Source organism: Notolepis coatsorum (assembly GCF_963971535.1).
Source record: "Notolepis coatsorum genome assembly, chromosome: 10".
NCBI lineage: Eukaryota > Metazoa > Chordata > Actinopteri > Aulopiformes > Paralepididae > Notolepis > Notolepis coatsorum.
Window position 1 is genome coordinate 34,783,383 of NC_140174.1, and position 25,159 is coordinate 34,808,541.

General features: G+C 42.2%; 1 protein-coding gene across 1 annotated transcript; it reads right to left on the reverse strand.

Moving 5' to 3' along the window:
* Window positions 1-945: 945 nt before the first annotated feature.
* On the reverse strand, window positions 946-24,942 carry ush1gb (Usher syndrome 1Gb (autosomal recessive); the record flags this gene model as incomplete). The annotated part of the gene is made up of 3 exons (XM_084323864.1): window positions 24,776-24,942; window positions 4,721-5,177; window positions 946-1,773 (listed from the first exon to the last, which is right to left on the reverse strand). The coding sequence occupies exons 1-3, from the start codon at window positions 24,937-24,939 to the stop codon at window positions 946-948; spliced, it is 1,449 nt and encodes a 482-aa protein (XP_084179990.1). The 5' UTR covers window positions 24,940-24,942.
* Window positions 24,943-25,159: the final 217 nt, after the last annotated feature.

Below are 25,159 nucleotides of genomic sequence, written 5' to 3' on the forward strand. Positions count from 1 at the left end.
ATCAGTTGAGGAACTTACATGTCGATGAATTGCGTGCAACAGCATTAGATCCAAAATGTCACTGTGTTTCCTTCCTATAAAGAAAACGTTATTTATTTATTACAAATGACCTACAAATGGCCTCAATGTAGTACAAGTGTCCACTAGATGGCACCATCACTCTGTGGTTGCAGTCGAGAGGATGCTCATGGCCTGGGGTCCTGTGTAGTATACCCCTCTGTATAGTGTATGTGTATACCACTATATATGTACACCTCTATGTGTATATGTACTATACCACTATATCTGTACCCCTCTATGTGTATATGTACTATACCACTATATCTGTACCCCTCTATGTGTATATGTACTATACCCCTATATCTGTACACCTCTAGTCTACATGCATATGTACTATACCACTATATCTGTACACCTCTACATGCATATGTACTATACCACTATATCTATACACCTCTACATGCATATGTACTATACCACTATATCTGTACACCTCTACATGTATATGTACTATACCACTATATCTATACACCTCTACATGCATATGTACTATACCACTATATCTATACACCTCTACATGCATATGTACTATACCACTATATCTGTACACCTCTACATGCATATGTACTATACCACAATATCTGTACCCCTCTACTTGTGTATGTATATCTGTACACCTCTACTTGTGTATGTACTATACCACTATATCTGTACCCCTCTGTTTATGTACTGTACCACTATATCTGTACACCTGTACATGTGAATGTATACCACTACATTTGTACACCTCTACATGTGTATGTATACCACTATATCAGTACTGCCCTGCGGCTTGCCTCTGTAGGGCAGTACGTAATAATACGTGTAACATTTCAGGGTTATCTAGTAAGCATCCAGTGTTGCGCTTCCCTTTCTAATAACTAAAAAGCGATCACAGACTGACCTTCAGAGCTCCGTGTCCTCGATGTCCTCGGGGTCCTCCAGGGTGTCCAGGCGTCTCTTGCAGGCCTCCAGCAGCTTCTTCCGGGGCCCTAAGGGGACGTGTATACTGGTGAGGTCCTGGTCTGAGCAGAGGAGCAAGGCCTCCAGGTCGATCCTCTCCCTCCTGAAGATGGCCATGAACTCCCCCAGGCCCTGGGAGGCCAGGAAGACCTCCAGAGAGCTGCTCTTTGGCTCCAGCTCCTCGTCCAGCCCGACGTCGGCCTCCTCCCAAGGCAGCTCCTGCAGGTTCCTCTCCTGCAGGCTCAAGGTGCTGCCGATGCTGACCTCGTCCAGGCTGGGCGAGCGTCGGGGCAGGCGGCCGCGCAGACGCACGTTAGGCGCCTTGCCCACGGGCTCGCTCCCCGCCACGCTCCCCTCGCCGAACAGCCCTCCGCTCATATAGTTCCTCCTGAACACCATGGTGCCCAGGCCGGGTCTGGTGAACAGAGAGTCTCTGCCGGAGTCGGCGCTGATCTCGGAGTAGGCGGCCTCGTGGAGGCCCGGGTCGCTCATGGCACGGGAGATGGTGGTGGCGTCGTCGTCGTCATCGACGTTGTTGTCGTGGTTACCGTGGGGGAACATGTCTCGGATGTTGAGGCGCGAGCGCTCCTTGCTGTTGGCGTAGGTGCCCTGTTTGAGGAACATGACGTCATTGCCGAGCTGCAGGCCGGAGAGCGAGCGCACGCTCTTCCTCCCGTCCTCGTAGATCTTGAACGTCCCATCCACCTGCTTCTTCTTATCCAGCTTCTTCTGGATCTTCGTTTTGCCCTTGGCTGTGGAGTGCAGAGTGGCCTGATGGGGGGAGAAGAACATTCATGAAGGTCATGAGGTGCTAGAATAGATCATCAGCGTCTTATTGGGGGTCGTCACTCTTTGGCCAAGTTGCAAAGTCGTCATGAGTTTCACCTTAAAGGTTGTTTACACACCTCCTACAGTATCCCTAACCCCAATCCTAACCTTAACCACTACCTGAAAGTTAAAAACAAATGTAAAAATGGCCTTCCGAACCACGGGATCTAGCCTCCACCATTCATAAATATCACAAAATAAGAAACGGACAGGGGGTAAATCACATGGAATGCATACATTAACCTATTGACAACCACTATCATTATTGACCGATGTTCATTTTATGATTCATATTATCATCGTCACGTGAAATATATTTGTGTAGAGAACTTGACAACACAAACGTTCTTAACACTTTGAGTGCCAGGAACAAGAAATCTCGTTATTTAATCGCTATTTTTTTATTATCGATTTCCATTCATTTTTCATCAATCTAGCCTCACGTTACCACTGGGACTCTGTCTGAGTTTGAACAGGGAAAATACCACGCCCTATCGTCTGCCGGATGGTAATGCACCCTTTGGATTGGTTTGAATGAAAACGCATGGGGAAAAGAAAGTCCGGAATCCACATTTTACTTGTCAGGCATGTAATCTGAGCCGATTGCAGTCTTCACCGACACTCAGAACAGCGTGGAATCAGTGTTTCTAGTACCCAGCGTTGGATCAATAAACGCGATCGATATTTGGAATGGCGATCAGGAATTGGAATAATCATTTTGGAGAACATCTGATCTGAGGTAAGGAATCTATTTTACCAGTCTTGGGATAATCAGAGCTCTTTTCACCTATATCTCAGCGTGTCCCATATGTGTGTGTGTGGCTGTGAGTGTGTGTGTGCTGATCAGGAAATAAGAGAATCGATTTTTCAGCCCGCTTCTCTAGCGTGCATAAGTACACATATACTATCGATAATCTAGCGTTTATTTGAAAACGATTCATAAATAGGCCAAAAAATTACGTGTTTTGTGTATTCCAGTAAAGCGCGATTCCTGCAGAATATTTTTGTTTCTTTTTTTGGAAGTAAAAAAAAACGAGCGTTTTTCAAAATGGTATAAAACGGAAATGTAGCGATAAAAAAACAATCCGTTTCGACAATGTTGACTGCAAACAAGTCATTGATAAGCGACGGGCGTATTAGACACATAGGCATAATTTAAGATTAATAATTGAGTACAGCGCTGGCACTCAAGCGCTATTTCTGGCGCCCCCTGCTGGCACTCAAAGTGTTAAATGGGCCCAAGTGTATCTCCTGCTGCAGTGTTTGCTAATGCAATAGCAGAGAGGAAATAAACTTGAGCCCAACCTGTTCCCATACAGTAGCACTGCAATTCCATTGACGGTCTATAGACCTGTTCTCTGTATACAAACTAGGGCTGACCTTCGAAGCTTTTTTTGGCAATCGAAGCTTCGGGGCCGAGCTTCGATTTTAATTCGAAGCTTCGAGGAAAAAGGGAAAAAAAAATGTATCTTATGTTGTGGGACTTGTACAGCACTTTCGTAAACTTTGTTGTTTTTAAATGTGCTCTATAAATAAAGTGGGTTGGATTAATTAATTAAGTAGCCCCTTTCGTGACTGTGACGCATCCAACAAGGTTTCACTCGGCTGTGTGATTTAATTCAAGGTGGATCGCTGTTGTCGTTTGAACAACTTCAGATTTCATGGGAACTACCAATCCCCCAAATCAAGAATGTTTAAGATGAATGAAGTAAGATTTTGATTATTTGAAATATGGCCTGTGTAGACTAAACTATGCACAGAATTATGTCAGTCTACAAGGTCCGGATTCTACATGGTCCGGCAATGTAGACCTTGTAGACTCCACTACAGACCAATTATCAGTGAATGTTCATGCATTTTTAAGAAGGGCAACTTCCACAAAAAAACTAAGAACTCACCAAAACATCTCAGTAGCACCTTATCTAAATGTTATATTTCATATATGGAGATTCATATTTATTTATGTATTGCATGCATTTCTACATTTTATTTCCTATTTTGTTTATTCATCCCAGTATCTTTCTTTCTTATGTGTGGAATTCTACAAGGCGCGCGCACACACACACACACACACACCTACACACACACTTACATTTAGTCATTTAGCTGACGCTTTTATCCAAAGCGACTTACAAGTTCTGTACGACAAGACAGCAAGAAGGGTACAACTCTATCAGCTGAGTAACAATGTTCATCAAAGTGTTGCGTGTTACAGTGTAGGTTAGTTTATTAGGACAAGTGCATGACAGTAAGGTTAGTCACGGTTAGATTTTTTTTTAATCATTTCAGATAATGGTTGAAGAAGTGAGTCTTTAGTCGACGGCGAAAGATTGGACGGGATTCGGCTGTCTCTCACACACACACACACACACACACACACACACACACACACACACACACACACACACACACACACACACACACACACACACACACACACACACACACACACACACACACACACACACACACACACACACACACACACACACACACACACACACACACACACACACACACACACACACACACACACACACACACACACACACACACACACACACACACACAGCCAATCAAATCCCCATCAATGGAAAATGTACCCGCCCATACCCATGCTGATTGGTCCTTGTGCAAGACTAGAAAGCGAGAATATTTGATTAAACACCTGCTATCAGAAGAATAGACGGTCAGAAATAAAGTTTTGACTTTTACTTTTTAGTACTCAAGTACATTTAAAAGTAGAAACTTTTTTATTTTTACTCAAGTGTGTTGTTAGCCAGATACTCTGACTTTTACTTGAGTACGATTTTGAGACGGTACCCATACTTTCACTTAAGTATAATTTCTGGGTACTTTTTACACCCCAGGCTTCAGTGACATAAAGCACCTGAGAGTATGGCATGTTGGAGGTGACCGTGTTGAACTGAGGCAGCTTGCGGCTCAGTGTGCTGCTGCTCGTGTAGCTGGAGAAGCTCATGGCGTCCGAGTTGTCCATCGCCGCCGACTCCTTCAGGAACTTCCTCTCCATGCGCTCGTGGTGCTTCCTCTGCAGCTTCGCACAGTCTTTCATCCTGCGCTCGGCGGCGCAGAACGCCCGGTCCTTCAGCTTGCTGATCACCCGCGGGTTGAGGGTGATCTGCTTGGCGGCGATGGAGTCCAGGTAGCGAACGCAGTCCATGTGGCCCTTGGTGGCGGCCATGTCCAGTGGGGTGTGGTAGTCGTTGTCCAGACACCACACGTTGGCACCGAAGGACACCAGGAAGGAGAGGCAGTTGTGGTGGCCGTTGGCAGCTGCCAGGTGGAGCGGCGTGTTCCCCCAAATGTCACACTTGTCTGGGTTCCCACTGTAGGAGAGAGGGGGGGGGGGGTACGGGAGAGTGGCGATCAATTCAACTCTCAGGTTAATTTATTCAAGAAGTGGATTTTCTTCAATTCAGATATTGAAAAACATTTTGCTATGAAAATGTTGTCAGTCAGAGTGGAAAGTAAACATTTAAAAAAATTTGAGTTTAAAGTGAAGTTTTTAGTGCCAGGAAATGGGATTATTTTTATATTTTTGTCTTGCCCATTGTATGTGCCATCTTGTGTATCAGTAAGGATGTGTATCAGTGATAATCAAACCGTTTATGTTGCCTTGACTTTGTCTATTTTGTTACCATGTATTTTATACTTGTTTTATGTCTGCACTATGCATTTGTTTATTTATGGATGCACTATGCATGCACTTTGATCTGCAATTCTTGTATGAAAGGTGCTACAAATAAGGTTTAACATTATTAATATCTTAAATGCAGTCAAATGCAACATGATGTTTTTGGAGACATCTTTGCTGCAGCCTCCCTCTGGAACGCCCTCCCCAGCCACATCTGGACTGCCAACACCCTACTGTCCTTTAAAACAGCCCTCAAAACCCACCTTTTCACTCTTGCTTTGAACATTAACTGTTTTGTTGTTTTGTTTGTTAAGTTTTGTTTGTTGTTTACACTGTACAGCGTCTTTGAGCACTGTAAAGCGCTATATAAATTATTATTATTATTATTATTATTATAGTTTGAACTATGTGTCCTGGGCGTGTGAATATTTTCCCTAACGGGGTTGCACTTCCGCATTCGGTTTGCACGATCTGATTGGCCACGGACGTTTCTGGTCATGTGACATGTGCGCCAATTGTGTGACGCCTGTTTCTATCACCGGTTAAGCTTAGGCACTCTTTCGAAGTTGGTTAAGGTTAGAGTTTGTCTTAGAGCAGGGCGATAGAACACCAGCCCTGATTCCAAACTCTAACCTTAACCAACTTCGAAAGAGTCGCCTAAGCTTAACCAGTGATAAACTAGGCATTAGGTAGTTTGCAGGCTGTTCGAGGCGGAAATAGGCGTCACGTGATTGGCGCACATGTCACATGACCAGAAATGTCAGTGGCCAATCAGATTGCGCAAAACGAACACGGAAGTGCAACCCTGTTAGGGAAAATATTCACGAGTCCTGGGCCCCGTTCCCCGTACGTGGCTAACTGAGTTAGCTGGATAATCTTCAGGATAACTTGACATAAGTCAGGCTTTTCGGTTCCACGAAGCAGGTTTGGCTAAGTCACTATGGCAACAGATCAAAAAATTTGAACCTGTTCCAGCGCAGGTTTAGTTAAGTTAACTGGATAAGCTGGCCACTCCCTCTGAAAGAAATGCCAGCTCCCTTCATCAGAGATCCCATTATACCATTCTAAATAATGTTTTTGTGCTTAGTTTTTCTAGAGGGGTCGCGAGATGATTTCCAGAATGTATTGATTTCATAGAATGTCTGAAATAGGCCTATATTATAATTAAAAACAAGTAAAATACATTAAACTGGTAACAGAAATGCTTTTTTAAATGTAAAATAATAGACCTAAAATGCTGATAATAAATCATATTCAGCCTATGGATTTACTTTGTCCTAAATAATGCAGGTCATAGCTATATGGCGCACGCGACACACACTATCTGTCTGCTAACCAAACACATTGCTCTTGACCCTTTGTTTATAATTCCTTTTTTTCTTTTTTTTTATGTTTTTTTTTTATGTTTTTTAATTTGTTGTTATGATTGTTTGGTTTGACGGAACAAGATACCGTGATTTGTTTGGAGGAAATGGAGAATTACATGTTAAAAAATAAACTTTTCATTCATTCATTCATTCACTATGTGGTTATTTTAATAATGGAGCATTGCAAACGTGAATCCCGCGGGATATTTTTAATTAATGAAACTTGGATCCGAGGTTATTGTAAAATAGTCCAGTCATTATATGAAAAAACCTAGGACAAATTGCAACAGTAGCAAACTCAACTGATTTTGTATCCTCATTATGTCCTTAGTGAGGGAAAAAAAGTCCCAAGGAATCCCATCATGGGAAAGTTTTGAAAACGACCTATATATATTCATATCGAAAAATGCCTGTTATAACATAGTGGTGAAAATTTTACTTTTAGATATCACTATAAAAACTCACAAGCTGATTACACACACAAAGACAAGAAAAAAAGTCAATCACAACTTCATTGAATTATTCTGTTTACTCATGCAAATCACACATTATCTTATTTGATATGCACCAATTAGCATACACGCCAGAACTAATCAAAACATTTGATAAAGAAATTTTTTTCTTCTTGGAATATTAGTAGATAGGCTCTGTGGAGCTCAGTCCACGAGGATGGGGCTCAAGGGTTTATGTCCGTGGGGATAGGTCCATGGAGATGGGGGTTTTTATAATAGGCGGAAATTACATATTTGTACAGCATGCAAAACACTACATGATTCTTGCACAAAACTACATGGGCTTAACATAAATTTGGTATGTCTGTATAGGGGAGGCTTGTAGGTACCCATGTAACCCATTTCTATTAACATATATTGAGGTAGAAGGCCAAGGGACCATTTGAAAAATGGTGATGGCCATATTTCCCTCCCCAAAAAAATCGTCTTAACTTTGAATAATTAGGTATGTAGCCCCCTTTCCAATGAAGTAACATGACATGGTTGGTCTCATTGGAAACGCGAGGTTGTCTAGAATTAAATTGTATCTTTACTTTTGAGCTACCTCAAAATTTGAACGCGTCACAATCTCTGAAAGACAGTGTCGTCAGTGATCCTGCCAGCAATCAAGTACATTGAAAAAAAACACATTTCCCATGATGGGATTCCTTGGGACTTTTTTTCTCTCACTAAAGACATATTGAGGATACAAAATCAGTTGAGTTTGCTAATGTTGCAATTTGTCCTAGGTTTAGCCTAATTCTGGCCTATAATGACTGGACTATAGGGGAAACAAAACATTGAAAAAAAACACATTTCCCATGATGGGATGCCTTGGGACTTTTTCTCTCACTAAAGACATATTGAGGATACAAAATCAGTTGAGTTTGCTAATGTTGCAATTTGTCCTAGGTTTAGCCTAATTCTGGCCTATAATGACTGGACTAAAAGGCCTATCGGGCATTTGGCTCTATCCTTTTCATATTCTCCGCTGTGGATGTATTTGGTTAACCGGAGCACCCGGATTGTGTTTCATTCAAGCATAAATTGAAACGTCTTTACGAGTGGATTGTGGATGTGAATTACAAGGAATCTGAATCTGTGGATTGTTGAATTGTATCACTGTCACTTGTTATTGTGATATTGTAACTGGGATTAAAATGTCTGATGAGGAGATGCACTGTTTGACGGACTAATATCCTCATAAGTATCTATTAATTTGTATCAATTTGATACTATTTGGGCTTGTTTTTATCTACTTATTCTGAAAGAATTGAAGTAATTATTTTCACTAGCAAGATCTCATTCGATTATTCATTCCATTAAGCCTACTGCCAGCAGGCACATTTAAAGAAATATAATCTGGCGGCTGGGTGGCGCAGCGGACATTGCGCTCGTCACCAACGCAAGAGACACCGGTATCGAATCCGGCTGTCAGCATTGCCTCCGGCTTCGGCCAGACGTCATACTGACTAATTTGGCAGAGTCAGAGGGATGGGAGTCGATGGGTGGTAGTCTGGTCATTGTAAACAGCGACTCCTACAGGTCGGTCAGGGCGCCTGCACAGCAAAGACAGGAAAATGGCGGGGGCAGTGTGAGCCTCCCACACGTTACTCCTCGCCAATGAGAGTCCGCGCTGGCAGGTGAAAAGATGTGACTGGCTGCCTCCACATGTATCGGAGGGGACGTGTGATGGGCTTCTATCCTCCTTACGACCAGCCAGTGGGGGGCACATGCGAGCAACAATCAAGACAGGGGAGTGGTGAATTGGCACGGCTAAATTGGGATGGGGGAAAAATTGAAAAATGGAGAAAAAGTGGATTAAAAAAAAGAAATATAATCTGATTGATTGGGGTAATGAGGGACTTAAAATTTGCCTATAGATATGCATTTAACTTGTCAGCGACATCTTCCCGTTAGAAAATCATGGTTTTCGGGGATGGTCATCTGCTGCCTTTTCAGCTGAGGCAGTCATGCGCAATTATCCTTAGTACTCAAGTCTGGTTTGAATTAACGAGAGTGTTTGCGACTGGATCAGCCTTCGAGGAACCGGGATAGCCTGATTTCAATCATCGGGTTAATTGAATCTGGCTAATGGGACTTTTGATCGACTTAGTTGAACCAGGTACAGGGAACGGGCCCTGTTGTCCTGTATGTTATTGTCCTGTATGTTATTGTGCTGTATATTATTGCGCTGTATGTTATCGTGCTGTATGTATTGTCCTGTATGTATTGTGCTGTATGTTATTGTGCTGTATGTTATTGTGCTGTATGTTATCGTGTTGTATGTTATCGTGTTGTATGTATTGTCCTGTATGTATTGTGATGTATGCTATTGTGCTGTATGTTATTGTGCTATATGTTATTGTGCTGTATGTTATTGTGCTGTATGTTATTGTCCTGTATGTTATCATCCTGTATGTTATCGTGCTGTATGTTATCGTCCTGTATGTTATCGTGCTGTATGTTATCATCCTGTATGTTATCGTGCTGTATGTTATCGTGCTGTATGTTATCATCCTTTATGTTATCGTGCTGTATGTTATCGTCCTGTATGTTATCGTGCTGTATGTTATCGTCCTGTATGTTATCGTGCTGTATGTTATCGTGCTGTCTGCCTAACTGTGTTGTACCGGATGTATCAACCTGATTGTCAATTGAGCAAATGCAGGATACTGAGAGATCAGTTTTATGTCCATCACCTATGTTATATGAGGACATAAATAAGTAATTGAAATGTGTGTCACACACACACACACACATACAATTATGTTGTTACCTGATGATGGTGATGTAAATCACCACGTTTGCACGGGAACTCAACCGCACCTTTTGCTTATCCTCTTTCACCTCGACTAAAACCTCCACAAGTGCTGTAAGTTGACACAGCCGTGTGACCTACAATTATGTCATTACATCTGCTCCATTTTGCTAACAAGAATGGAACTCCCACTTCCACTCAGATCTGTTTTTCATTAGCCACACTACATATTCACTGTTTTACATAAGGTGTCGTCCAATGGCTGCCAGACACAGTATGTCTATGATGTTAACATAAGTCATTACTCGTGTATATTTCACGTCCTACCCCTGTGGCTAGGAAGAAGAGGCAGGAGAGGACAGTGGCATCGCTGCCATACACCAGACTGACCAGACAGTGTGATAGACGTGCACAGAAAGATCAACAGTGCACTTGCGTGACCTTTCATAGGCAGGATGTAGGCACGTGTTTTAAAGCTACGTCTGACAGTAACATTTCAGGGAGCACAATAATAATGATATTACATAGGAACTAATGAGGAACTAATGTGTTAACAAACTGTAAGTAACTGTCCGTTACTCGGAACCGATATCAAGCTGTACTCCAAGGTATTAGCCATCAGACTTCAAAAGCATAGGACGTCTTTAGTTCATCCTGATCAGACTGGCTTCATAAGAGGCCGCTTGATCACGGATAATATAAGACGGTTACTACATGTGCTAGATGCCAGCAAGGATGACACCACACCTAAGGCGATGCTGTCCCTGGATGCGATGAAAGCCTTTGATAGGTTGGAATGGTCTTATCTATGGGCAGTATTAGAAAGGATGGGGTTAGGAAAAGGATTCATTGATATGATTAAAGTATTATACAAAGACCCATTGGCCATGATTACAACAGGTATAATCACCTCCGAAATATTTCCGGTATCATGCTCTTCTAGACAGGGTTGCCCTCTTAGCCCCGGACTATTCGCTTTATCATTAGAGCCTTTAGCACAATATATAAGACAATCCCAATCCATAGAACCAATCGCAATCAAGGGCACACAACATCAAATTAGTTTATATGCGGACGACGTAATACTGTTCATGCAAAACCCTAACACCTCAATGCCTCATCTTCTCAAGTTGATTGATGACTTTGGCAATCTATCGGGATTTAGGATAAATTGGCCAAAGTCGGCTTTCCTTCCACTTAATGCCCCTGCAAAAAATATACTCCTTCCAGAGGAAATACCAATGGTTAAACACTTCAGATGTTTAGGAGTTGAAGTATTCCCTACTATAAGCCAAACGGTGAAGTACAATTACATAAAAATCCAAGATAAGATCAAATACGACTATGACAGGTGGTCCAAACTTAAAAACTCAGTACAGGCACGGGTATCAATAGTTAAGATGGATGTCCTACCTAGAATCAACTTCATTAGCTCAATGCTACTGTGGTATAATATGTCCTCATGTAAATACACCCCCCCCCCCTCTCTGTGGAATAAGACATTCCTCTCCCCAAACCTGTACCCCCCCCCCCCAATTGACCTATCAAATGGGACCACACACCCCCCTTGTTGAACTATAAAGGGCTCCTCCCGACCACAATCGAGGTCTTTTACCTGGGTCATTTCAGCTGATCACCTGGGGGAAGCCCTCAGCCATTCTCTCTATGTACTTACTATCTGTTTGGTTAATAAACCTTTGTTATTATCCAAACCTCGGTTGACTGAGAACATTCTTCATCAGGATATCCAAGAATATCCCACAATTGGCGTCTACGAACTTGTGACGGACTCTTGCGTCCTACCGGCGTGCTGTATTGTTTCAGCTATACAGAGAAAAGTGAGTATAATAGGATGGTCGACCAAAAATGTATGGCAAGGAATTAAAACCTTCCCGCTTTTCTCTGTGCCAGGTGAACATTACAGAATGTTGTCAAATATTGAGATCATGGCTGAGTAAGAATAATGTGCATTAATATATCTGATCTGTATTGAGAATCGTACCGGGGAAACGCGTGTACCTGGGTCCTTATCTGGACAGATGTTCTGAGAGGATGGGTTGTTAGTGCTATTCCCGGATTTGAGCTGTTGCCAAACCGAAAGTTAGGGCACAAAATAAGGTTGTTGGTTTGCTAACCCAAGTCTAGCTGATGCAGGCTAAAATATAGGCAACAAGGCAAGAAACGTGGGCTTATTATGATGTGATATCCTTGGAAAACGCTACTCTATTGGAACCTATTAATTACCAGAGTAGCGTCATAATATTCATTGTTTCAACCTCAAACTAAGCCCACAATCTCTTCCATTCCTGAAAACGATGTATTTGGATTGAATTAACCAATTGATTAATACAGATAGCGGGAAGATGACCGGCGATGCCTCGGCAGTATGTGAATGTACATTTAACGGGACATTAGTCGCGGGTCGAAGGGACCGTGAGTATGATTAAAAGGTATATATAATTTAATATATCGCTGGTAAATTTCGAAGTCAGGTTCGGTCGTTATGACTTTAATAACGATGTGTAGTTATATCAAGGGATAAATGCCTTGTCGCAGCAGATGCTGGTCGACTAAACGTACAGCGATCCAATACAGTCAGATATACACACACGTTAACTTATATGTATTAATGTTTGTTCGTCTGTTTAAAGTCTCGTTTGTATACACACAATATGCCGACTGATATCGCGCCGAGCATTGAGAGACTAGTACCGTTATACAGAGAATAACATTGAGGTGCAACTCACGGGACAAACTAGGATAGTAATTTCCGGAATCAACAAAACCGGCCCACGGGAACGACCATTTGGGGAAGTATAGTTTTATCGTTTCAGTTTGTTTACGTTTCACATATGCACAGGCGCGTTCATTCGGTAACAAAACGCTGGGTTAAGGTAAATTCCAGGCTATTGAGAGCTCGCGGAACTAATATAAGGATTGCAAAGCGTTATTTCCGAGGCGAATGGGAACGCACGAACGTCGCTTGGAGCGATGACGTCACGCTATGCGCGCCGTGGAGTTATGATTTTATATGAAACTATCCATAAGCGAACGTAAAGTTTAATGTGCCCAATGCCAAGGGTGCGTGAAATCCACGTGTAGTATATGTTTTATTTGTATATGTATGTGCGCGCTGCTATTGGAAAATGTTGAGTTGCGGTGGCGAGATGCAGAAGAGTGTTTCCAGGGTTGCATTATCCCAGACCACCGGAGAAACGAGCCGAACATTGCATTGACGACACGTAACGTGCTACAGCCTCTGGAACCACTATTCGATTATAATATACGACGTCAACACAACAGCTTTCCCCGGTGAGTATGAAAATCATAATATAGATGCTTTGATTGATTGATTGAAAACTTTATTAACAGATTGCAGAATGGGTACAATACAGTACAGCTCAATACACACAATTGTTAAGGGGATGCAGACCAGAGAGAGACTTTCATCTTGTTTACATCAGGGTCCCCCATTTTCAATTCATCAGGACATATTATGACATACATGACATACAGATAGTCAGTACTGCTACATCTATACATTTATGACATACCAGAATTGCAAATTCAGTACTGTTTGTGATACAAAAGGAGTCAAGAAAAGGGAGTAACTGTACATACACAACTATCATCTCAGTTACAGTAAATTACAACTATCTCAGATCACTTGAGTGTTTATGTTGCTTTAATTTACACATTATAAGTCACATAAAGCTAATTACAATGTCTGTTTCAGAATTATAATACATCTGTGGGCGTACCGATCATACTGACCAATACGGGGAGCTAAACAGCGGTTTCCGGTATATGGCAGTACAGGAATTGTAGTCCACATAAACAGCGTTAGATTAGACTTTATACGCTTTTAATGTTGAAAACTTGGGCACAAACAACATAGATTATGTTTAAAAGTAAGATGTTTAGGTTATATTCACTTGAGTTAATGTGTTTATCTAAAGAACCAATGAAAGATAACTAGCCCTTTCCATTGTAAGACATTTTTAAACATGATTCAAAATGTGTGGTTCCACATTCATATGATGCTTGTGTACATATGCGATATGATTGATAAATTATAACACTATCATTACATCCTAGGATGGGATGGATGAGAAATAGCTGATGTTTTGTTAAGCTCACAGACAATCAACAAAGAACCCACTCAAATGGTCTTAGAAGTGGAAAATTAACATGTGTTTTTATTTTCAGTCAGGCTCTGAGGCGAGATGCAGAGACCTACACCCAAAATTGTATCACAAAAGACTGAAACTCCAACAATTTGCATGTCAACCGAAGATGGTGTGGAGCTGAGAGACAATCGATTGACCATTTAAAACAAATCTGCATCCAAACACCCACATGTAAATTGTGTTTACAAGAAGCAAACAGACAATCAAGAGACAGAAAGGGACTGAGTTAATCTACATTAGAACAAAGCAGTTTGGAGCTAAAGGGAAATCAATTGTGAGACGACGATAGCAGACACTATTTAGGATGGGCACTTGAAACCCACAGGGTATGCCTACACTCTGACCACACCTAGAGACTCAACTTAGTATAGTATAAACACAGGTGATGATGTTGCAGTCATGAAAATCTACCTAATTCCCATACTAACAATAACTAACCAGTCGTTTTCATCATCTCTTTTCAAGAGGCACACGAATTAGAGATGAATTCTGAATAAAACCAGACAAAGTAGAAGTGCCCGAGATGAAAGATTAATGATGAAAACAACTTTACTTACAATCTCCTCCTTCTATTCTCTGTTTATAACCAATAACATGCATGACTATTCCTTAGACTATTCTTTTAACAACTAATACATTTCCATGACTGCAAAATATCAACCACAAATTGAAGCACAATTATCTAAATGTACAAGGTATACACATACATTGATCATTTAGCTGACACTTTTATCCAAAAGCGACTCACAGGTTCTGTATGACAGGACATCAAAAAGGGCACAACTCTATCAGCTGAGTAACAATGGTCATCAAAGTGTTGAGTGCTACAGTGTAGGTTAGTTTATTAGGACAAATGCATCACAGTAAGGTTAGCTAGGGTTAGAATTATTTGTATCAGTTGAAAGCAGGATAATCATTTACACAATGATTATCAAAATGCACACGGTGTATTAGAGGTAATTAAATTAATACTACTTAAGAGTAGACGACAAAACAAATGATTGTTTTTCATGCAAAATTAACTGGCTGTCTAGGTTTTATGTTTTTTTCCCCCTATGCCATGATGAGCCACACTGAGATGTGAAGAACGCCAGAGAAGTCATGGCGAGGTAAGTATCCTGAGGTACACCCAACGCATCCTGAGGTAAGATCAAATTAAATTTGACATCACAGATTATAAAGATAAAAAATAAATGTTTCTGATTCCATGCAAAGATCGGATCCAAACGATATCAAATGCACGATGGTATTACACAATGAAATGAATTAACCCTAAATGATTTTCCTCTGTAGCAGAAAGGCGTTGAATCATTTATGTGAGGAGTTTTCTAAGGCAGTTTTTATCATCCTCAGATCACAAATTGGTGAGAGGACAGGACGAGTGAGACGACACGTGAGACGACACATGACCTGAACCACGAACGACAGCATAGAATCACCAGGGACGCCGCCAAGGAGCTGCGGACACAACCAGGGGCGACGACAACAACCGTGGGAGAACCACCAGCCCACACAACACAGACGTCCCCAAAGGAAGGGGAGCAGAGACAGAAAGGACGACATGCAGCCTCACCCCAGCGACCCGCGGCAGACCATCTGCAAAAGGGAACTGAAGTCCCCGACCATCAAGGTGGATTCCCATGACAAGATTGTCATCCGTGTGAGAGAGAGCGTCCTACAGACAGGCCACTACACCAGCAAACCCTCGCCCCTCTGGTACCGCGATGACGGGGAGCAGGGGACCAACCACCACACAGCACGTTCAAGACCACCCTACCGCCATGTCTCTAGGCCTGATAAAGGTCAAGCGTGAGCACAGTGACAGACATGTGATGGTGGTGGAGAACAACAGACTCCAGGAAAAGAGTCTGCAAGGCCACTACTAGTATACTGCTACCGGTGACCCTTGACAAGGTACACAGGGAGTGGACGACAACCTCCTATAGGCCCCCTCTGAATGATGGAGGAGTGAATGTTCCCGACTGCATCGTCAAGAAGAGACATCATCAGAGCCCTGTGGACCAAGAGATATCTGAACACACATTGTCCACATTATTATGTATTTATTTAAATTTTACTGTGTTACTGTATTACATCACATTTGAATTACTTAGGTTACAAAATTGTATTGTCAGACAAGAAAGAATCAGTTGGTTTATTCTCTCATGGAAGAGGACATGTAACGTTGTTGTTTTGCACCTGTATGGTGAACAGTTGATAGTATATGCACTAGAATTACATACAGAAGCGATGCATAAGACGTTTTATCTCCTCATTCATAGAGAAGAAATGGAGAAAATTGCCTGATACTAAGTAAAGACCAACAAAACTGAGGCAATCACAGATGAAAGTGACACTCAAACTCAGGTTAAATACAACTGGATCCTAAGTAATTTCATCAAGAATCATTATAAAATGTGCATATATATATATATTTTTGAACAGTTTCCCATAATCAATCATGTTAGTTTTATTAACCACCAGGTTAACGGTTGTTAAAATGTTTTTGTACACATTAGCCTTATGTGTAAATCCTATTCCTAATAATTATGCACACAATTTAGTTTTTTCACCCTGTGCACTCTGACCACACAGAGACAGTGCATGTATTTAATTGGTTTATTACGATGCCTGTATGTACAACCATCACATTAGCTCCCCTGAGTCACGACATGAACGACTGAAGGTATGCCAAGATATATGCACAGCTATAGCTTATGTTAATTGTGGTTTGATATCAGAGTTGAGGACCACTCATTGACATAGGTATTTTGAGCAATTAATAAAAGAAAAGGGTGATATCTATTCCCACATCTCTGATATCAAAATAACACAGACCGCAGTCCAGTCGATCATGTCATGAATCATAGATGTAAATAATTCTATTTTAAACTGTTATGCCAACCAACATCACATCGGCCAAAATTTTCATTATTTTAATTGTTTTCTATTTTCACTTTTACCTGTTCCAAACAATCCTGGTATATTATACATTAATCTCACCCACATTATAAGAAAGAAAAGTGAGTATTGTGGTATAATATGTCTTCATGTAAATACACCCCCCCCCCCCTCTCTGTGGAATAAGACATTCCTCTCCCCAAACCTGTACCCCCCCCCCCAATTGACCTATCAAATGGGACCACACACCCCCCTTGTTGAACTATAAAGGGCTCCTCCCGACCACAATCGAGGTCTTTTACCTGGGTCATTTCAGCTGATCACCTGGGGGAAGCCCTCAGCCATTCTCTCTATGTACTTACTATCTGTTTGGTTAATAAACCTTTGTTATTATCCAAACCTCGGTTGACTGAGAACATTCTTCATCAGGATATCCAAGAATATCCCACACTACCGTTACCCCCTCCAGAAGGTTACTGGAAAAAATTACACTCTACCGCATACAAATTTATATGGAATAACAAACCTCCACGTATAAAAAGATCCACCGCACAGAGAAACAAAGCCGACAGAGGTATGGCATTTCCAGATTTGTACCACTATTTTAAGGCGTACACTTTAAGACCACTGACAACCTGGTTTGATTCCCAAGCATCTGTATCCTGGAGAAACTTAGAAGTAAATATAGTAGCACCACATAGACTGCAGGACATAGTATACACCAAATTATCAATTAAGCAATACGAATTGAAATTTGGCCCCATAATTACTCATGCGATCCGGATATGGCGTGAAACACAAAAAGAATATTCGAACCTACATAAATGGCATAGTCATACTCCCCTATTCAATAACAATGCACTCCTGATTGGAAAACGACCTATAAGATACCCTAAATGGGAAAAGCAGGGCATACACACATTAGGAGATGTTTTCAACAAACGGGGTTTTTGTAGATATAAAGACATATATAAAAAAATGTATCTCACCAGTTCCACACATTATTTTTACGCACAGTTATTGGTATGTTTGAAGGCTCATGGAGTCCCATTAAGGATACCAATTGAACACCACAGATATCACAAATTATTCTATGAAAGAGAGACATCGAGAGGTTTTGTATCTGATTTTTATCATCAATTACTAACGTCCTCGTATGGAATCCTCCCCCTAGACTCAGTCTGGAGGAGGGATATACCAGACCTGGAAATACATTTTGATTGGCAAGAAGTCTGGGCAAACGTTCGAATTGCGTCACGTAACCCGGACAATCAACAAATTAATCTCAACTATATGCATAGGACATACCTGACTCCTATCAGATTGAACAGAATGGGACTTAAACCAGACTCCAGATGCTCCTTACAGTATGTACAAATGGGGATGAGGGTACATTTATGCACATGTACTGGGATTGCCCACCAGTTAAGATATTCTGGAAAGAAGTATCCCAGCAATTATCAAATTTCTTAATATACCTGTACACCCCTCTGTATTGCTGTTGAATGATGTTTTTGAGTTTGCAGTCCCTATACAGCTAAAGAGATTAGTTTTATCTGGTATCACAGTGGCTAAAAAGCTGATAGCATCACGATGGTTTCAACTGGAAAAAATGTGTCTGAAGGTTTGGGTTCTTACATATCTCGATGTGATTTATCTAGAAATATCTACAGCAAGAATTTTAGGTGTCAGTGAAACCAAAATTGCAATGTGGTTAGAAGTGGTGGAGAGAATAAAAGCTAGCATATGAATTGTAGTGCCTGGTTAGGAGCGAATGATAATGGATGGATTATCTAAGTGGGGGTCCGGGGGGGGAGCGAGCGAGAGCATAATGTATGTAGGGTATTAGATAGCAAGTATTAGGTGTATATCTTGTATACTACATTTATTCAAATGGTGATTTCATTGGATGTGTACTGTTAATTAATGCTTGTATATCTATTTTTATGTTTAAAAAATTAAAAAATAAAACAAAAAAAAGTAACTGTCCGTTACTCAAGTCTCAGACCTGATGTCTGGGGTGCAGGGGGATCCTTCCAGTATGGCTTTTGCTTCGCTTCCCAGTGACACGATCAGAACAGAAATCATTTGAAATCCCTTACCTCTAATTCTAAATTAATAAAGTTAAATAATAGTCTTTCCAACGTGTTGTTAACATAATTGTTCACCATTAGTCTCTTGGTACTTAGTCACTGTTTGTGTCATCTAAAATAAAGCATTACCCATCTTCCTACTATCTCCATGCTTTGTAGAAATGTATTTATCAGTTTTTATCTTTTCTCCACATAAGACATAGACAATACACAACATAACATGTCAGACATAGACAATACACATCAAAACACAACATAACATGTCAGACATAGACAATACACATCAAAACACAACATAACATGTCAGACATAGACTACACATCAAAACACAACATGCCATGTCAGACATAGACAATACACATCAAAACACAACATGACATGTCAGACATAGACAATACACATCAAAACACAACATAACATGTCGGACATAGACAATACACATCAAAACACAACATAACATGTTGGACATAGACTACACATCAAAACACAACATGTCAGACATAGACAATACACATCAAAACACAACATAACATGTTGGACATAGACTACACATCAAAACACAACATGTCAGACATAGACAATACACATCAAAACACAACATGACGGGGCGGTTAGGTGGCGTAGCGGAGATTGCGTTCGTCACCAACCCCGGAGCGGCTGGATTCGCCTGTTCGAATCCAGCTCACAGCTCCGGGGTTGTCACCAGCTTGGCTGGCCGTCTGCACTAATACAATTGGCAGTATTAGAGGGTGGGAGAAGCTGGCGGGGTGGGTCCGGGTCGTTGTAAACAGCGACTCCTACAGTTCGGTCGGGGCGCCTGCTAAGCGCGGATAGGACCTGAGTGGGATAATGTGATCCTTCCACACGCTACGCCCTCTCAGGGAGGATCCGCGCTGCCAGGTGAAAAGAAGCGGTTGATTGGCTGGACGTGTGTCGGAGGAAGCACGTGATAGCCTCCACTCTCCCAGATGATCTGACTGTGGGGGGTAAGTGCGCAGCGACCAGGAAGTGGATTGGGAATTGCCATACGACTAACATTGGGATGGGAGAAAATTGGAGGAAAAATGGAGGGGGGAAAAGATCAATAATAATAATAAAATAAAAAATAAAACACAACATGACATGTCAGACATAGACAATACACATCAAAACACAACATGACATGTCAGACATAGACAATACACATCAAAACACAACATAACATGTTGGACATAGACAATACACATCAAAACACAACATAACATGTCAGACATAGACAATACACATCAAAACACAACATGTCAGACATAGACAATACACATCAAAACACAACATGTCAGACATAGACAATACACATCAAAACACAACATAACATGTCAGACATAGACAATACACATCAAAACACAACATAACATGTCAGACATAGACAATACACATCAAAACATGTCAGACATAGACTACACATCTAAACACAACATAACATACACATCAAAACACAACATGACATGTCAGACATAGACAATACACATCAAAACACAACATGACATGTCAGACATAGACAATACACATCAAAACACAACATGACATGTCAGACATAGACAATACACATCAAAACACAACATACAGTAACATGTCAGACATAGACAATATCACAATACACATCAAAACACAACACCCAACATCATCAACAGCATCGTGGTGGAGTCTATCCTAGCTCCATGCTCTGAAGCCCCTCCCCTTCCTGCCGGAACCACACCCACATAACTAGGCTGTGGCTGAGGCCTGATCAATAATTGAAGGGCTGCAGGTGAAACATTACAGAGGTGTGCCTGCATTATTCATCCAGCACACTAGAGTCTTTTTTTTTCACAGACACCCTGAGACACTGGGACCACACGCAAGGCCAACACGTTTATCAGCCTCAACACTGATTTCAACGTCCTGCCCGCAGCCAAGAACAGCGGCTCTCAGCGTGGGGTCTGGGGACCCCCAGGGGTCCTTGAGGGGGTTCCAGGGGGTCCCTGGAAAAATGGGGAATAGTTTTAATGTCACTATTTAATTCACAAGTTATAGCCTAACAAAAGTATTCAACTTTGTTTCGTTGTACTATACTTATATGTATAATAATTAGAATCGAATGTGTTTTATCTACCCATATCTCCTCAACTACAGTATAGACAGCTATGGCACTCTGGACTAAATCATATCTAGCAACAAAAATCTGCTCAGATGGGGGTCCCTGAGACTAGATATGATCAAACGGGGGGCCGTGTGTATCAATTTGGGGTCTTTGACACAAAAGAGGTTGAGTGCCACTGACAGAAGAGCAGGAGTCACGGCCCCAGTGTCCTCGCAGCAGTCATCCAGCACCGGGAGACTAACGCTACGTCTTACAACACGACCCGTCTCCCAGTGGCAACGAGGGGAAACATTTTAGAACGCTTCTGTGACAACACTGATCCGTCTTCTTCTTATACAGTAATTCTAGCCTGCAAATACAATACAGGCTGGTACTAAGCAAAAAGGATATTTGACATTCAACATTATTTACGTAATATCAAACATGTATCTTATAGGTTTCAAAAGCGGTGTGTTTTGCATTTGCCTTTACACCACAGTGTTTGCTGGAAGTGCAAATTAGGCGTATCACATTGCAAAGGGAAGTAGTCGCGAATGCATCACTCAATCAATACGGAGGAAGTGATCTCATCTCAGTATTTGTTGTCGGTGCTGCCAGTAGCTCTGAGTCACCCCAGCCATGATGTGGTCGACTGGTCGGTGCTGCTGACTAATACAGATCTGAGGAACTGCTCTACTCCAATGAGGGCCGTAGTCGTCTAAAGACATTCTCAGCCAATAGTCATAGAACTTTGTTGACTACAGGCTAATCAATTAGCTGATTCAAGCAATGAATCTGTGACGTTGCGCTTCACACACGGGGGGCGACAGTGGCTCGGGGGGGGGGTAGAGCAGTCGTCTGGTAATCCAGAGGTTCCCGGTTCGATTCCCGCTCCACCGTGTCGAAGTGTCCTTGAGGAAGACACTTAACCCCTAACTGCTCCTGATGTGCAGGTTGGCACCTTGCATGGTTGCCTCCGCCATCGGTGTGTGAATGTGTGAGTGAATGTGAGTCAAATGTCAGGAACAAATTGTAAAGCGTGTTGGACGCACTATATAGATGCACCATTTATTTACCATTTTTACACATGCAAACGTGCAGAAGGGCACCTTTCAATCTAGTGTTTACCCAATATTAGGCCTACTTATAATTTGTCAGGAAATAAACATAAAAAAAGACAATGAGGAAAAATACCGATCGATTGACAAAGGCCGACTAATTAATCAACTAAGTTCTAACCTATCATTGTATTATCATCTTAACATGCCTTTGCAGAATAGTGTAAAATCATGTAAAACTGTGCAAGAATCAACCTAGAAAAGAATACAAAAACAGGGATGTATTTTCTGTGAGGCGGAAAAAGCTGCTTCTCTTGGTGGCTGGTTGATGTTTAAAGTAAAATTGTTTGTTTTTTCATCCCTGGCCTCCAAGAGCAGCTAATTCTATATAACTGTGAAATACCCCCCCCCCCCACCCCCCCCCCCCCCCCCCCCCCCCCCCCCCCCCCCCCCCCCCCCCCCCCCCCAAAATATTATTATTCTATTCTAATAATATAATTCTTTCCTTTTACCTTGTGCCTCGGCCACAGATCTGAAGCACAGCTCTGGCCATCCTGAGGGGAAGCAGGCGGGTTCGCGCCGTCCTCCAGGGACTATTGTAGGTAGAATGGAACCAGTCCATCACACTGACCTTTCCTTGGGCTAATAATCCTCCTCTGCTGTTGCTCCCCACCACCGTCAGCCTCAACTTACTTTACAGCACGCCCTATAAACCTGTCACTGGAAGCACGACATACACCAGCCTCTCCTCTCAGTCTCGAGGGTGCTATCTCAAGCCATAGCTGCCCACACAGTGCCTTTTAAGTAGGCAGCAGACAGTACTAGACCTCTTTTCAAACCCGCTTTGTCCCTGCCCCCTGAACCTTAAACAAAGGACAGTGACTTACACTGCAGCCTCGTTACAATGGGCCTTCTATCAGAACGAGTAGCTCTGGGATTTATCATTGCAGAATATAAACTTACCCTTAAGTCCTCTTTTAATTATCTCTAGCTCTCCCGTTGAAATACTAAGCATGGGTTCTCTTAGGTGACTGTGGGTGTATTGTTGTGGTATAACAGCGGTGAGTTGGCTAATTAGGGGGGGGGGCGTATGTGTGGCGCACACAAGAATCTTAGGGCCTTGCAGTGTTTTGAGTGAAACAAAAGAGTGCACACTGAAGACGTTATCTATCAGTAATTGATCTGTAGAAAAGGAAGGAACAATAACAGCCAGTCTCTGGTGACTGTATTACCAGAATAAAGCACCATTATGTAATGACTCAGTCTGCCTCACAATCAGAGCATCAGCAGCAATGAAGCTGCGGGATTAGTAATCATACATCGGAGCTCAATCTACTCTTCATTCTCCTCTCCCTCTTTCTTGCTCTGTTTGTGTGTGTGTGTGTGTGTGTGTGTGTGTGTGTGTGTGTGTGTGTGTGTGTGTGTGTGTGTGTGTGTGTGTGTGTGTGTGTGTGTGTGTGTGTGTGTGTGTGTGTGTGTTGCATGTACAGGGGGCTTGAGCTGTGCTATACACTACAGTGCCCTCAGAGAATGTGTCTGTTTTTTGGATAGATTTTAGTTTACCTTCAACTCCACTTGACAAATAGGGAAGTATATCCATCAAACTCTATTTACAAAAGGCACTCCACTCCCACCAGAAAGATTTGGGATGTGGTGCTTGAGCCCCTGTCCTCCAAATTGCCTTTGCACAGTCCTTGTATGGGGGCATGCGGGTGTGCAGCTGTGCGCACACACACACACACACACACAAAATATATCAGGGAGCCTATCCTGTGAGTGACCTTCTCTGTAATTACACTATTAAAATGTATAGTAATCCATCTGCAGTAGCACCATTTGGGGGGGGGGGGCAATGGGGGCAGGAATCACAGGAATCGCAGCTGCATCTTGAGGCACAAATGTGGTCTTTCGAAAGGTTTCAGATGTGGCCACTGGGCTGACCAGTTAAAATAATGTGAGCAAGGTCACAATCATAATTCGAGCTGAATTATAGGAGACATTTCTAAAGGGTTTTATTCCTCTTAGAATAGTCTTAGCCTATGCCTTGTATTATTTGGTATTTATTTATGATCTTAATTAGTTAATAATGGGGTTCCTCTGAATAAGGTTACTGGTATTATACTGTAGTGAGGATTGGGCTGTCAATTATTTAATCTTTAAAAAATAAAATACAAATTTAAGCTGCAGACATAATCATAACAAGACATTAGTGCGCAAAAGTGACACCCGGCGCAGACATTTAAGACAGGTTGGCCTTATTTTGTTTCCAGGTAAGATGACATGCGCCACAATTTGACAGAGAAGCGACCGGGTGGTTGTGCTTTAACTCACCCTCTCGATACAACGAGCCGGAGCGCCTCCAGGTTACCGTGGTAAGCAGCCCATAACGTCGGTGTCATTCCATCCTCATCCGGCGCGTTGAGCTCCTTCCGTGTGGCCTCCTTCAGTACGTCCAGGTAGCCATCCCTGGCCGCCCGGTGGTACCGGTCATTCATCGTGCCCACAACGTTGGGCCTGGCTCAGTTTCTGTTAAACAACATAGATACATGGATGGTTCGTCCTGCCACTCGGCAAGCACGGAGCGCAACGCGAACAGGCGAGTTTGTCCAGAAGAACGCACGGTTGTTGGGACGGCCGTCGGTGTTGTTTCTCCCGAGCAGGGGGGTAGAGGCTACGGAGAGAAGCTTGCGTGGTTGCTAGGGGGACACACACGCG